At 49.9% G+C, this 14049-nt stretch overlaps 1 protein-coding gene across 1 annotated transcript; it reads left to right on the top strand.

Moving 5' to 3' along the window:
• Positions 1–830: 830 nt before the first annotated feature.
• On the top strand, positions 831–13516 carry FAM134A (family with sequence similarity 134, member A). The gene is made up of 8 exons (XM_010075685.1): positions 831–931; positions 6865–6895; positions 7644–7779; positions 9115–9199; positions 9971–10108; positions 10446–10540; positions 11476–11611; positions 12358–13516. The coding sequence occupies exons 1-8, from the start codon at positions 868–870 to the stop codon at positions 13086–13088; spliced, it is 1416 nt and encodes a 471-aa protein (XP_010073987.1). The 5' UTR covers positions 831–867; the 3' UTR covers positions 13089–13516.
• The last annotated feature ends 533 nt before the right edge of the window (positions 13517–14049 follow it).

Consider the following 14049-nt stretch of genomic DNA (forward strand, 5'->3'; position numbering starts at 1 on the left):
AAAGGGGTGAGGATCAATGCATTTCCCCAGCATTTGTTTCTGGAGTGACTTAAAAAAGAGCTGCCCTTCCTTTGGAGGGAAGTGCTGATGCTCTTGCTTGGAGGAAAGGAGGAATGCAGACAGCATTTGCTGGCACAAGCGCCACGCTGGGACCTTTGCTATTGAATCTATATAGAGTGGGGAGATAAGCTCTTTTGTGGTAGGATTGTTCATCTATGTGGGAGTAGTATTGTGTGAGCTAGTGTTTGGCTCAAGTCAGTGTGTTGATGAGAGGGACATGAAAGGTTTTAAGATAGAGTCAAGTGAGCAACAAAACCATTTAAGTGCTAGACTTTGATTGACAGAGGAGAGGTTTGTGATAAAAGAACGGGAATCTAGAAGCAGGTGCAGGATGTGTTTTGGTGCTACCTGTGGGTAATGTGCTGACAAACAGGATGTAAGTTTTCAGCAAACGGGCTGTTTCTCAACCGGTCTTCTGCTACAGCAATCTGTACTTACGTTATCTAGAGCTTCCACCTTGAGGATTCAAAGGGGCTTGTACAAGGAAGCATTAGCCTTGTTTTACAGATAAAGGAGGAGATCAGGAGCAGGGGAGGAGACTGCTGGGAGATGGCAGGTAGTCAGCTGTCTGGTGGGGGGCAAAAGAGCCATTTGAGAAAGTTCTGTGGTGGGGTTGGTTGTCTGTGGAGTGTAATGCTTGCTGCAGTGGCCAGTAGCAGTGAGATGTTTCTGCTTTGCCATACACTGAACCCTGTCTTTTTGCTCATCAAGATCAGTGACTTGTTGCCTTTTTCCTCCCTAACAATTTCTCGTTTGATTTCTAGGTTGTTTTCCTCCACCTCCCTGAGACCCCTCTTTCTCCTCAGCATGTCCCTTCTTGGCATTCTCTTGCTGGAGAGGTGGAAGCCCAGGTTCCTCTTTGATTTCTCAGGTACGTGATAAGTAGCGCTGTAGCTAGTGACACAGCTCTAGTGTTGCCAACTGCTGGGCTATGGCCACAGGCAGTCTTTTCCTGTCTCTCTCGTAGGTCACGTAAGCCCCATTCCTACTGTAACTGCAGGCTTTGGTACTGGTGCTGCCTCTTGCCTAGTTGTGTCAGAGTATTAGTATGTATCCTTATTCTCTGGGCATGAGGAGGATTGCTCCCAGTGCTGAGAAGTTCTGTGAGTAGCTCATTTTGAGAGTGACTAAGGGGGCCCAGCTAGCTTGTCAAGGAGGCTGGTGACAGGGATGATGTAGTGTGTCTGGTATGTCCTTTCTCTCCTTCAAATGTTGTGGCGAAAAGATCATTCCAGGTCTGAGCATATATGGCCCCCTGAGCTGGGGGAAAGAAACAGGGGGGGTTGAAGTGTATTGGTTTGAGTTAAGTGCAATGTGAGCTTATGCCCTGAAAGAGACAGAGCAGATGAGAGCCACTTCTTGCGGCAGGTAGCAGAGTGGATGATGAGGTCTGACAGCAGGGACAGTTAGTGTATTGTACCTGGACTAAACAGCATCTGGTCTCCAGCTAATTGGTGAGTCCTATCACTTGGCTTATCTTTCCCATTTATTGAAGGGTCTTTGCCAACATTAGACACAAAAGCAACAAGAGGAGTAGCCTCGGAACGATGATAGGCGTGGATTGGCTGCTGTCTGCTTTGAGTGCCTCCTTCATTGGAACTTACTAAACAACTGGACCCAGACCTGCCTATTGCGTTTACTGCTGCTGTTCAAAGGCAGCTTGGGGCCCTCCATCCCTGCCTCCCTACTCTAGGGAAGGTTTCTGAATGAAAGCCCCTCTATATGTCTGTTTGTAAGGTGCCCTTTATTTGACCTAAAAGGGTACTGACTTAAAGGGTGCTTTCACAGAAGTCCTGATAAGATTAGATATGTTTCGGCTGTAGTCTTGAAACTGTTTGCTTTCTGTGGTTCAGGTAACTAGGCAGCCAAACTGGACTGGCCAATTTAATTTCCTGCTTATTCACATTGGATTTTTAGGGGAATAGCTTAAAGCCAACCCAAAACATCTCACTTGAAACGTGTCCAGAAATGCAAAAACCTGATGTGCAATACAGAATAGTGTCATTGAGGCAGGTGGGGGTAGAGTCACTCCAGCAAGTACCAGGCCTGTAAAAGCTGTGTTATCATAGGAGAAATAGGAAACCCATACTGAAATCAATTTATATTATGCAGAGCAGTGAAGAATAAAAAAGGAAGACAAACAAAACAACACACCAGGGGTTAGGCTCATCCTGTGTCATCAGCTCTGCAGTAAGTCAGTGCACATCCTCCTGAGTCCCTCCTCAATGGTGTTCTTCCCCATATTTCACTCCTTGCTGCTTCCCTGCTGCTGACAGCTGTTGTGGTTTAACCCTAGCCAAGCCCCACACAGCCACTTGCTCACTCGCCCCCCAATGGGATGGGGGAGAGAATTGGAAAAGTGATAAAACTCCTGAATTGAGATGAAGACAGTTTAATAGGTAAAGCAAAAGCTGCGCACACAAGCAAAGAAAAAAAAGGAATTAATTCACTGCTTCGCATGGACGGGCAGGTGTTCGGCCATCTCCAGGAAAGCAGGGCTCCATCACGCGTAATGGTTGCTTGGGAAGACAAATGCCATCATTCCAAACATCCCCCCTTCCTTTTTCCCCCACCTTTACATGCTGAGCACAATGCCATATGGTAGGAACATCCCTTTGGTCAGGTGGGGTCTGCTGTCCCAGCTGTGTCCCCTCCCAACTCCTTGTGCACCCCCAGCCTGCTTGCTGGTGGTGGGGTGTGAGGAGCAGAAAAGGCCTGGACTGTGCGTGAGGACTGCTCAGCAATAAGGAAACATCCCTGTGTCATCAACACTGTTTCCAGCACAGATCCAAGACATAGCCTCGTACTGTGGAGAAAATTAACTCTGTCCCAGCCAAAACCAGCACAACAGCAAAGAACACGGACACCTTTCTGATGTTCTGGTTAGGTCACAGCCCTGGTGTTGCCATGGTCCACTGGACTGTGTTTCCTCAGCCTTCTCAAGGAAGGAGCGGTGCTCTGCATTCCTGAGGGGCCTCTGGTTGAATTGGCACTGCTGAATACTTAGGGGTTCTTAGGTGGCTCCTGCCTTCCTGTGAAGCAGAGCTGTAGCTTTGTGGCTTTGCTCCTCAGTGCTTCCTGTAAGGCTTTCCAGGAGCTTTTGGAAGTAGGTCAGTACCACACCTTCAAGAGTCGGCACGTATACACACAAACCTCAGCTTGTGGCAGTTCTGTATGTCTTGGGTGACTGCTTATAACATCATTTCTGAAGCAATGCTAAAACCTCAGCGTGTATTTTGCAGTTACTCACACACTGTGATCAGGGACGCGCTAACAGCAGCGAGATGCACGATCTTTTTAGGCCCCGTCAGAACGGACTGCATATTTTCAGCTGCCGCACAGTGTATTTTCTCCATATGTAACTACCTCTACATGAGGTTCCACTTAAATGTTGTTTAAGGACTTAAGAAGCACCTCCATGTTCTCCTGAAATGGGTATCAGGTAGGGCTGTTTTCTGTACTGTTGTTTGGCACCTGTGTTTTGGTCAGCATAGGAGAGTGTAGTGTGGAAGAGCTTTAGCAAAGCCTGCATTAAAACTGAATGCTGGTACTCCTTAAACAGGGCCCCTGTGTTCTAACTAAAGTTTGCACACAGATGAGGAATGCCTCTTGAGGACACGCTGAAAACCTGTAAGAGCCAAGGAATCCATCAGTGATAATTTGTCAGTACCAACATGTAACCTAAACTCTTGCACGCCTGGTCTCCCAGAAGAGTCTGGTGTATGTCAAGTGGTTTGTATTAACCCACAGTCTGGTATAAAGTGCCGACAGCAAGATTTCAGACGGTTATGGATGATCTGATGCCAGCTGTGAGTGTCCTGCTTTTAGTTGTACCAGTGTTAAGACAGTGTTGCAGCGCAGGTTGGTGTTAAGCCTTATCTAAGTGAACGTGTCCTGTCAGAAATGCTACAGGTTTTATGTGGTTGGGCTGTTCCTCCAACTGGTGTAAGACTCCAGTGCTTTGGGATGGCCAGCAAGCAGACTGCTCTACTACAGGAAGCAAGATACTGTTGGTTTTAAAGACAGCTTGTGTTTTGCCAGATAGCTGAAATCACGTGAACATTCTGCAGCCTGCTGAAATGTTCTGCAGCTCCCCAAAGTGGCTCTGAAACCTTCAGAAGCAGCTGAGGAGAATTGTTTCACTCCCTCTGCTGGCATACTTTGGATGGCTTGAATTACTGCAGCCAGTCAAAGAAGAGCGGGGTTCCTGTGCCATCCTGCTTACTCTCTTGCTGGCATCTCTGTCTGGCAGAGTCCAGCAAGCATCCCAGCACCTCGTTGGTAGCTGGTACAACCAGTATAGCCAGCTGCTACAGACACGCTGGTGCCAAATGTAATTTATTCAGTGATTTAGTGCAGGTAATAGATGAGGCTTTGAGATGTAGCTGGATTTCAGTGTGCTGCGATTAAGCAGCTTTAGATTCCTGAGCACAGGAGCAAAATACAGCAATGGCGGTTGTGCGAGAGAAGCAACAACCCTGTAGGGGTGGAGCTGTGTCCATAATACTCCTTTCTCACCTGGAGCTCCCTTTGTGAGCAGCGCTTGCTGGCTGCCTCAGCAGCCGTGCCCAGCAGTCATGGGCAGGGGAGCGGATGGGCAGCCCAGTCTGAGAGCAGTTGACTCCTCTTGACAGTCCCGATTACTGGAAATCTGGGTCACGCTCTCAAAGAATCGCCTCCTCCCGCAGGCGGATGGCCTCCCTCTCCGCCGCGGATGGCCTCCCTCTCCGCTGCACCGGGCGAGTGGCTGGTGCAGTGCCTGCGGTGGTAGGAGGAGTCTGACATACTTGGCCCAGTGTCCTGTGTCTTGGGAGAACGATGGCAAGGCTGCTACAAGCAGTTGCTCTCTTCTGCGGCTTGAACTGGAGTCTGAAGTCTCACTGGGTGTTGGCAGTGATAGATGTTTACTTCTTCTGTCCATTTACTTGGGGGAGTCTGTGCCCCTCTTGGGCTTTGCATCTGACTGATGGCTCCAGGGAGGATTCAAACCCCTTTTTGCTCGTGTTGGATTTTTCAGCCTGTTTCCAACAAGTAGCCTGGAGTTTGAACACAAACTCTCTTCCTTTATTTTAGTCCTATTTATGGGGTGATGTGCAGTGTGGAGGATAGGGGTGCCACTGATTTTTAGAACCACTTGGACAAAGTTTGCAGTTGGCCAGACAGCAGCAAAGATGTATCTGTCCCTACCAGCTTTAGGACAGTAGGCCAACAGGCAGAGGAAGGTAGACCTCGAGGGACTGTCACAGTATGATCCAGACTTTGTTAAACACAGGAGACTTATGTGCTGGTTTTGTCTGGGACAGAGTTAATTTTCTCCATAGTAGCTAGTATGGGGCTATGTTTTGGATTTGTGCTGGAAACAGTGTTGATGACACAGGGATGTTTCCCTTATTGCTGAGCAGTCCTCACACACAGTCCAGGCCTTTTCTGCTCCTCACACCACCCCACCAGCAAGCAGGCTGGGGGTGCACAAGGAGTTGGGAGGGGACACAGCTGGGACAGCAGACCCCACCTGACCAAAGGGATGTTCCTACCATATGGCATCATGCTCAGCCTGTAAAGCTGTGGGAAGAAGAAGGAAGGGGGGAATATTTAGAGTGATGGCGTTTGTCTTCCCAAGTAACCATTACGCGTGATGGAGCCCTGCTTTCCTGGAGATGGCTGAACATCTGCCTGCCCATGGGAAGTAGTGAATGAATTCCTTGGTTTGCTTTGCTTGTGTGTGCGGCTTTTGCTTTGCCTATTAAACTGTCTTTATCTCAACCCATGAGTTTTCTAGCTTTTACTCTTCTGATTCTCTCCCCATCCCAGTGGGGGGGAGTGAGCAAGTGGCTGTGTGGGGCTGTGTTCCTGGCTAGGGTTAAACCATGTCAGCTTACAAAGACTATGTTCCTGGAAGAGCTTTGATTGAGCTCTGTACGTGCTCAGTTCCAGCTGTCATTTAAATATTTGGGTTTTTTTCCTCTATGTATCTAAAGGCAGAGCATAGTCATATGTGACCTCTGCCACTGAAACACCATTCCTCCCTTCAGTACTGCATGGAGTAGGTCCCTGTTTGATCGTCACTTGTTGGGTGCAGACAGAAATGGGGGAAACTTTCCCTTGTTCTTATCCAGACTGCTGGACCTTAGGAGTGTAGTTATAACTGTGCCTGGCAGAAAGGGCTGTCAGGGAACATAAAAGAACCCTAAAATTAGATAATTATATACAGGGCTGCTATTTGTTACTTCATTACCTGGGATAGGATAGAGGCACCAGAGATCTCTGGCATTTGTACACAGCATCCTGCCAGGGACTGTGGTCTGGGCTGGTCAGTGGGAAATGCAGCTCAGACCTGCTAGTGCCATGCTGAGCTCTGAGGGAGGAGCTGAAGCTTTGTCCTGCTCTGGAACTATGCTGGCAGCCCAGACTAGGGCTAGGCAGCTGCCCTGGGGATGGCACTGCCCAGGCACTTGGGACACCGGGGCAAGCTGTGCAATTCCTGCAGAGGAGAGTCCATGCGCTAGCAGCAGCGTGCACCTTGGGTACAAGTGTCACGCCACATGTTCATCAACACAGGTTGCAAGGTGTGCTAGAGCACCCTGAGACCAGTGCTCTGTCTTGAGTCTCCAGACATGCTTCACTGAAGCCTGCGCAGCTCAGACTCCAAGCCAGGGATTCCTGCTTTCGTGAGAGCATGAAGAAGGCCCCAGGGTGCATCCCTAGCTAAGGATGATACATCCCCAGCTCTGATCTGTTCGGGTGGTAAAAATGTCAGGTTGTATTTCTCATTTGGCTGACTAATCTGCTGTGTTCTCTCTACAGCACAGCCGTCGGAGGAGCCAGGAGGGGAGAGGTAAGCTCCCCGATATGTTCCTTGGTGAGAGGGGAGAGTGGGAAAGCCTTAATTTAGTCTGGTGATCTCACCTGTCCTTTTTGCTGTTGTTGATAGACTGCATGGCTCCTGTGGTGAAACATTGGTAGCAATTTCTCCTGCGCTGGGAGCTGCTTATCGGCTCAGGAGCCACTGTTTGAGACTCTGGGGAAAGCTAGTGTTCTTTTGGTAGCAATAAAGCTCAAGTGCTTCTGATGGTAGGAACTCTCAGGTTTCTTGCCTGGATCTATCCTGGACTATTTTAAGAATCTTCCAGAGAGAAGGAAATCCCTGAGACTGACTTTAGCAGGCCATACGTGCTGTCTGTGGTGGCATAGCTTGCATTCTGTGCTTGGCCATGGTTATAGGTCTGTGCACCACATTCTGGCTACCTCAGACTTGGTGCCAGAGGCGGCCACGTAACTAGTTCCACCTCCAATGCTTCTGTCTGCGTGGCTTTGAGTAAACTGCTTTGCATCTCGGGCCTGTGGCATGGGAATGCTGTGGCATGAGGTCTGCTGCAACTGCTTGGCTCAAGTGTCTCTTGGTTGTCTTCCTGATCAAAGGAAAAAAGTATCTCCAAATCAAGCGTGTGCTGTAGGTCAGTTGAGGATGCAGTCAGTACTGTCAAGCCTTTAGTAGGGATCTGTGCTTCCCAATGGAGCTGTTCCCCCCGACAACAAAACAGACCGTGTTCAAAGATTGTCTTCTTGCTCTTGTCTGTCTCTAGTGAGGGAGTGACTTCAGGGGCACAACCTCACCTGCTCAGTGTCCCTGAGCTGTGCCACTGTCTGGCAGAGAGCTGGGTCACCTTCAGGCTGTACCTGCAGGAACTGCTCCAGTACAAGAGGCAAAATCCTGCCAAGGTAAGCTGGAGATACCTACTCTTCTGTACAGGGGCTTTTCTTTCCATTACTAGTGGCCAAGAGATGGAAGAATGTGAAATCAGTATCTACAATTGCTGTCCCCCTTTAACATTTGCTGTTCATTCCTTTCAGACGCTATGCTATAGGAAGCTTAAGTGATGAATAGTTTGTTTCAGTCTTTGTAAAGTGGAGCTGAACTTAAACCCTTCTGAGACTGGCTAGCTATGCTTAGTTTTATTTCTTAGTGTGCAGAGGAAGCTCTCAGATTGCAAGTGGGGAGAAAACAGGGGAGCCTACAGTCTCTGACCCTTTCACAGTCTCTATTCAACCCTTCGTTCGTCTTACCTGTTTTGCTAGCCAAGACTGTACTGTACGTAGCCAAGTCCAAACGTAGCGGTGTTCCTGAGTGCATGGAGATCTGTCATTAACCATGTTCTGATGGCTGTGACATGTGTGGTTTGGAAAGTGCTTGTAGACAGGAGTTGCCTTAGCATCACAAAAAATAGGACAGACTGGGATTGTATCAGGGTTGCCGGGGTCCAGTGTGCCAAAGGTTTCTGTCACTGCTGATTACTCCTCTTCTGTTAAAACACTGTCCCAGCTCCAGGGAGTAGGTGACCAGGACCAAGATGCCCATAAAGCATGAATTCATTGGGAGCAAAGCCCTTAGAGGGCCCTAGCTTTTGTAGACCCTTTCCATTATGAATTAAACTCTTCATTGCTGGATTTAGTCGATATCTGAACCCATGTCCTGGCTTGCAGGGTGTTTGTCCTCACTTCTCCCCCTCCCTAGAAGAATGCAGGACAAGCCATCAGGGTTGCACTGTTATACTTCCACTTTTTCCAGAGGAGGAAGGTCCTGGTCTGGTGGGAGCATGGGTTCTGCTAATGCTTCTGCCAGCTGGTTTATTGCGTAGCAGTGGCACAGCATCTGGTGACTGTAACAGCTTCCTGTCTCTGTCAGGACAGTACGGGCTTCTCTTAAAGTGCTGAGCTCTGCAGGCGAGATGTACTCTAAAATGTCAATTTGCAGTATCCCATCCTAGTCTCAGGGAACATGATTTACTTCATAAAGAACTGTCCAATAAAGTTTTGATTCATTTTACTGGGGTGTTGCATTACCTTGGTCTTCCTGTGCTTGAACCTCTAATGCTTACAACTTAACCTAACCAAGCCAAGTTGTGATTGTCAGCGTCTGAATGTACTCAGTGCAAAGCTGGTGTACTGACTTCGTTAGGAGCATCCCTCATTTTGCTCTAACTGGGTTCCTGCATTGTTTGCATAGATGTATCTCTGCCTCTTGTCACTTCTGTTTGTTCCTTTCTCTTCCTTCAGTTCTGCATGAGTGTCTGTTCAGGCTGCCTGATTCTGGCTGTAGTTGGACACTATGTTCCAGGCATAATGATCTCCTACATCATTTGTGAGTATAAGCAGCAATCTTGTCTGACCTAAGCTGAAACATGACCTAACTGTGCTGTTGATGCGCTGGTAGAAGCCTGTTTGCGGTTTTCTTGAGGGGATCCGTGCTAGATTAATGATCAGTAGCGGCAATGTCCTCCGGGAAGTCTTGCAGTCTGCCTGCATGCAGTACAGCTGCAGAGTCAGGAGAGGGAGCCGTCGCTAAAACATTGCTTTCCTCTTCTACCCGTGACTGGGAGGTGCTGGTGAGGCCCCAGGGAAGCAGAAAGCTGCAGTGTCTCAGTTCCTAGAGTGCACAGATCCATATCGAGAGAATTGTTAAAGAAGCTGCATGTTTAACAAATAAGACCTTTTTCACTGCACCGTCAGCCCCTGCTAACTCTGAAGACTGTTGGTGGTCTGCTGCTAGTGCATCTGCGTATGAGCTCTATACTGCTACTCTCATAAAAAGTTTTGGTGATTTTTAGTTTTAATAACCTCATTCCAGGGCCTCTATTGCATGTTGAGGCTGGGACGCAGTGGCTGAAGGGGAGGGCTTACGCTTCATATTAACATAAATCTATATCCTAACGGAAATCTGTTAGGAAAACCTGTCTAATCAAGCAGCTTTGGAATGAGTAAGAGCAGCCACGGATGGGGATTTTAGGCAGTCAGATGAGAAAGCAAATGCTGTTCAACTGCACTTCCCTTTGTGCAGAGTTTCTTGCTGGTGCCCCATAAAGGGCTGGATTGTGCTTTGTCTGTCTCACACTGCCCCATCCTGTGTTCACAGTGCTCAGCATTCTGCTCTGGCCTCTGGTGGTCTACCACGAGCTGATCCAGAGGATGTACACGCGTTTGGAGCCTGTCCTGATGAAACTGGACTACAGTATGAAGGCAGAGACACTGCACCACAAGCATGAGAAGAAGAGTAAGGACCCACCTTCACTCTGACTTTTTCTGGTGCCATACTCCCAGAGTGGAGCCCTAGCAAACGGACAACAGGAGAGCAGGTCTGCCAGTGCCGTGGTGAAAGGCCGCAGCGCAGCAGGGGAAAACAGGCTGAAACTTGAGGGTTATGGGGAGAGCAACTGGGCAAGTAATCCTGGGAACAGCAAATGAGAGCAACAGATTACAGTTGTCTCTGGGCACCTGGAGCTTCTGGGAAACCCGTGCAGTTTCACAGGGTAGTAGAAGTAGTGGGAAAGTGTTGTACAAAGGCATTAAATTCCTTCAGTCTCATGTGAAGCCTTTCTTCTCTTTCATAGAGCGACAAGGGAAGAGTGAGCCTGCAGCAGGTGATGAGCCAACAGCGGAGACGGAGAGTGAGAGTGAGGCAGAGCTGTCGGGCTTCTCCCCAGTGGTAAGAGCACAAAGAGTTGTGCAGGAATCGGTCACTCCTCTCTGTTCTGTAGCAGCTTGAGAGACAAGGGGTGGTCTGAGTACAGCTGCAGTGATGACAAACAGCAGAGCAACAAGTCACTTCTTTGCAGAATCCCAAGGGGAGAAGGGCATTAGTTTGATGAAGGCCACTGTCCCCAATCTTGGTATTGAAAATTCAGCACCACAGGGCTGGTGATGCAGTAGCAGAACAGGAGGAGCTATGCTCCAGCCTCCCGCTGACCTGCAGAATTGTTTCGATGCTTATGCTTCATGCTCAGAGATGTGAGCGTCTCCTAAACAAATCAGCTGTCCTGGTGTAAACTGCAGAGGCTCCTCCTCACTGGAAAAGGGAGATGAGCAGCACTGGTGTCTCACACAGTTCCCAGTCAGACTAGGTGTGACCTTTCTCTCTTTCTGTATGTGCACCACAGAAATGGACCAAGTGTCTTCCTTTACAGCTGGGCTGTGAAATGGGAAGCTTCAGCTTCCAGAGGAATGTGGATACTTGAACCGCTGCTACTTGTAGAAGGCTTCATTGTGCCCAGTGTGAATGCAGAAGGGAAGGGGTGTTTTGCTCCTTGGTGATCCCAGGAGAGGCAGAAGGATCAAAGCCTTCCAAGACTCTTACAGGCTGATCCCATCTTGTGCTGGCTCTTTCAGGTTCTTCACTGAGGGCAGGCAAAGCTTCAAGCACTGAATCATTGCAGGAAAGCCAGTGAACAGTCTCAGACTGTCCTTCCCTGGCAGTGCAATGAGCACTTTTCCCAGCCCCTTACTGATTTCATAGTGTCCCTGTGCAGAGTCTTTCCAGCAACGGACTTCTGCCTGGAAGCTCTGGTTTGAGCGGAGGTGCCTGTAGGCAGCACTGGTAGTCAGACACCCAGGAATTTGTCCCTCTGCCTTCATCCCATGCAGGTGGATGTGAAAAAGACTGCCCTGGCACTGTCAATCACAGATTCTGAGCTCTCTGATGAGGAGGCTTCCATCCTGGAGAGTGGGGGCTTTTCTGTCTCAAGGGCTACCACCCCACAGCTGACAGATGTTTCTGAAGGTATGTGATGGGACACTTTGCTACCTTTCCTGACCCCGAGTGTTTTATCCCAGAACATCTGTCCCTCCAAACACAGGGAGAGAACCCAGCTGCTTTCGAGGGGAAGAGCATTAAAAGGAGGAAGCAGCAATAGCAGTGCAGCATGCTCTGGCTTCGTGGCTGATTGTGAGCTGGTCCTGAGTGGACATCTGCCTCTGATTACTGCCCTAGAAAACTATGTTCTCTTCTCACTCCAACAAGGGAGCAGGGCCATCCACAAAGTCCCACAGAAATAATTGCACGGTATAGTCTCACGCTTATATAGGATGCTGGGTGAAACAGGTTGGACACCCAACCCTGTCAGAGTTACAAGCCCCAAGACTGGTTAGTGCTGAGGAATGTGAAGGTAACTCAGGTGTGGTCACTTGAGTGTCTGGGGGGAGCAAGCAGGTGATGTGCTGTAAGCCCAATTTCCCTGACCCTGTGGGTTTTACTGGAGGGCTCTAAGATGCCGAGAGCGTGAGCTGGAGAAGGAAGTCCTCTCTGAGCACAGAGCACTTAGAACAGGATGAGAAAAGGGACATTCCGTGTCAGTCATGCCACTGGGAGAAGGGAATAGCTACAGACCCCTTCCTGCTGTACTCCCAGAGCTGGGGGGTTACCCAAAAGTGAGCCCTGGTGTGTCAGCTGAGGGGGGTGGATGGGAGGTGTCTCAGTGCCCTGGGTCGAGGCAAGGGGACCTGCGCCTTAATGCTGATGCCTTTCAGACCTGGATCAGCAGAGCCTGCACAGTGAGCCAGAGGAGTCATTTTCCAAGGACTTGGCAGAGTTTCCCTCTGTGGAAGAATATCATTCCAGAGACGTGGGACCACAGAGCGATGAAGACGCATTTGGTGTGCCTCTGGGTCCTGAGCTTGCTCACACTGCCCGTGAGCTGGACTCAGCAGAGAAGGAGGCCGCAGACTCTGAGCTCTCCATCCTTCACCTAACGTCTCCTCTCCATTTTGTAAATACGCACTTCAATGGGAGCGGGCAAGCGGCAGGAGGCAATGCAGAGCCAAAGACTGTCCCTGCCCCGGGCCTGGGCATCTGCATTGACACACTGAGCGAGGAGATCGTCACCACTGCCATTACCACAGCAGTGCAGAACACTCTCTCTGCCCTGCTGCGGTCCTCAGAGGCCAGCGAGGGGCCCTCCCTCTCCGAGTTCCTCCCCACTGACGCTGAAGAGAAACTGAGCTTCCAAGCACAGCTGTCAGAGACCGAAGCGGTGGAGACAGAGATGGCAGCTTCACCAGAGGATGAGGAGGAAGCAGATGACTTTGAGCTACTGGATCAGGGGGAGCTGGAGCAAATGGATGTAGAGCTGGGGCTCAGAGAGGAGCAGGAGGCACAAGAGTCTTCTGCCACTCTGGCTCCCCCCTCTCCCACACTTGCTGAGCTGCCAAAGCAAGGAGACGAGGAGGAGGCAGTGATGACAGCAGCGTCTATGTCTTAGGTCTTCTTCATGCACCCCCTTTTCCTCTGTCGTCACTGGAAAAAGGAAGAACTCACACGGTGAACGTGCAGTGGGTTTTTAGATGTTTGTGTTGACTGGGATGGAAATGCGTCAGTGTTAACGTGCTGTGTCTGGAATAATGAATCCTTTCCATCCTTCTAGAGCCTGGCCTTCACTGGCTGAGCGGGAGAGGCCCCTGCCGTGCGGCTGGGGAGGAGCCGGCTCCTAGAAGCCTTACGCCACAATTGAAACACCAACCCCAGCAAACGCTTCCTAGTAATGGTGCAGTATTTTGGTCTGTCTTCTGTTTGTCTTTCGTTCTGCACGCAGAGTACCGAGCTAGCTGTAGCTGCTGCTAATACCCACATCCCCAGTAGGACATATGCAATCTTATTTTATTAGGTTTTTAAATGGCTAAAAGTGTAAATAATTTTAACTTTCATTGGTTTCGTTTTGGGGGAGGGATGGGGTGCACAGTCGAACGTGGCTCTTAGGGGCAAGGGGAGGGTAAGGGGTCTTTGGAGGGGAGGGTAGCAGTAAGGGGACAGAAGCAGATGGGCACCGTGCAGTAAAGAGACCCCTTCTGTGAACCTTTACCATCGCTGCTAGGAACAGGTTGTTGGGCGATACCTGTTTTTTCCCTGTCTCATTTGAGTTCTGCTACTGGGTGGCTGTGGAGTGTTTTGCAATCAATGAATTCGCTCCTGGCCTTGTTCAGTGCTCCCGTGTCTTCCTGCTGGGGCCTCTCCCGGGCATCTCTCGCCATCTACACCCCTGACCCCTCTTCCATGCATGGCACCTGGAGACTTTGAAGGGGCTGGAAGAGAGCCAGGAGCTGTCACACAGCAGAGGACCCGTGTTTTGTGTCTCTTTTGGGGCTGGGGCGGGAGGGCTGGGCAGGGGAGGAGCGGGAGGAGAAGGACGGAGGGAAGCTCCCCGCCTTCAGGCTGTCCGGTCCGGG

The sequence above is a fragment of the Pterocles gutturalis genome, unplaced genomic scaffold (genome assembly GCF_000699245.1).
Source record: "Pterocles gutturalis isolate BGI_N339 unplaced genomic scaffold, ASM69924v1 scaffold45582, whole genome shotgun sequence".
NCBI lineage: Eukaryota > Metazoa > Chordata > Aves > Pterocliformes > Pteroclidae > Pterocles > Pterocles gutturalis.

Excerpts from the sequence above, each read along its gene's own strand:
- FAM134A (XM_010075685.1), top strand. The coding sequence starts at position 868 with ATGTCCCTTCTTGGCATTCTCTTGCTGGAGAGGTGGAAGCCCAGGTTC. Across the intron at positions 7,780-9,114 it reads AGAGGCAAAATCCTGCCAAG|TTCTGCATGAGTGTCTGTTC; the intron begins GTAAGCTGGAGA and ends CTCTTCCTTCAG. Across the intron at positions 11,612-12,357 it reads GCTGACAGATGTTTCTGAAG|ACCTGGATCAGCAGAGCCTG; the intron begins GTATGTGATGGG and ends GATGCCTTTCAG.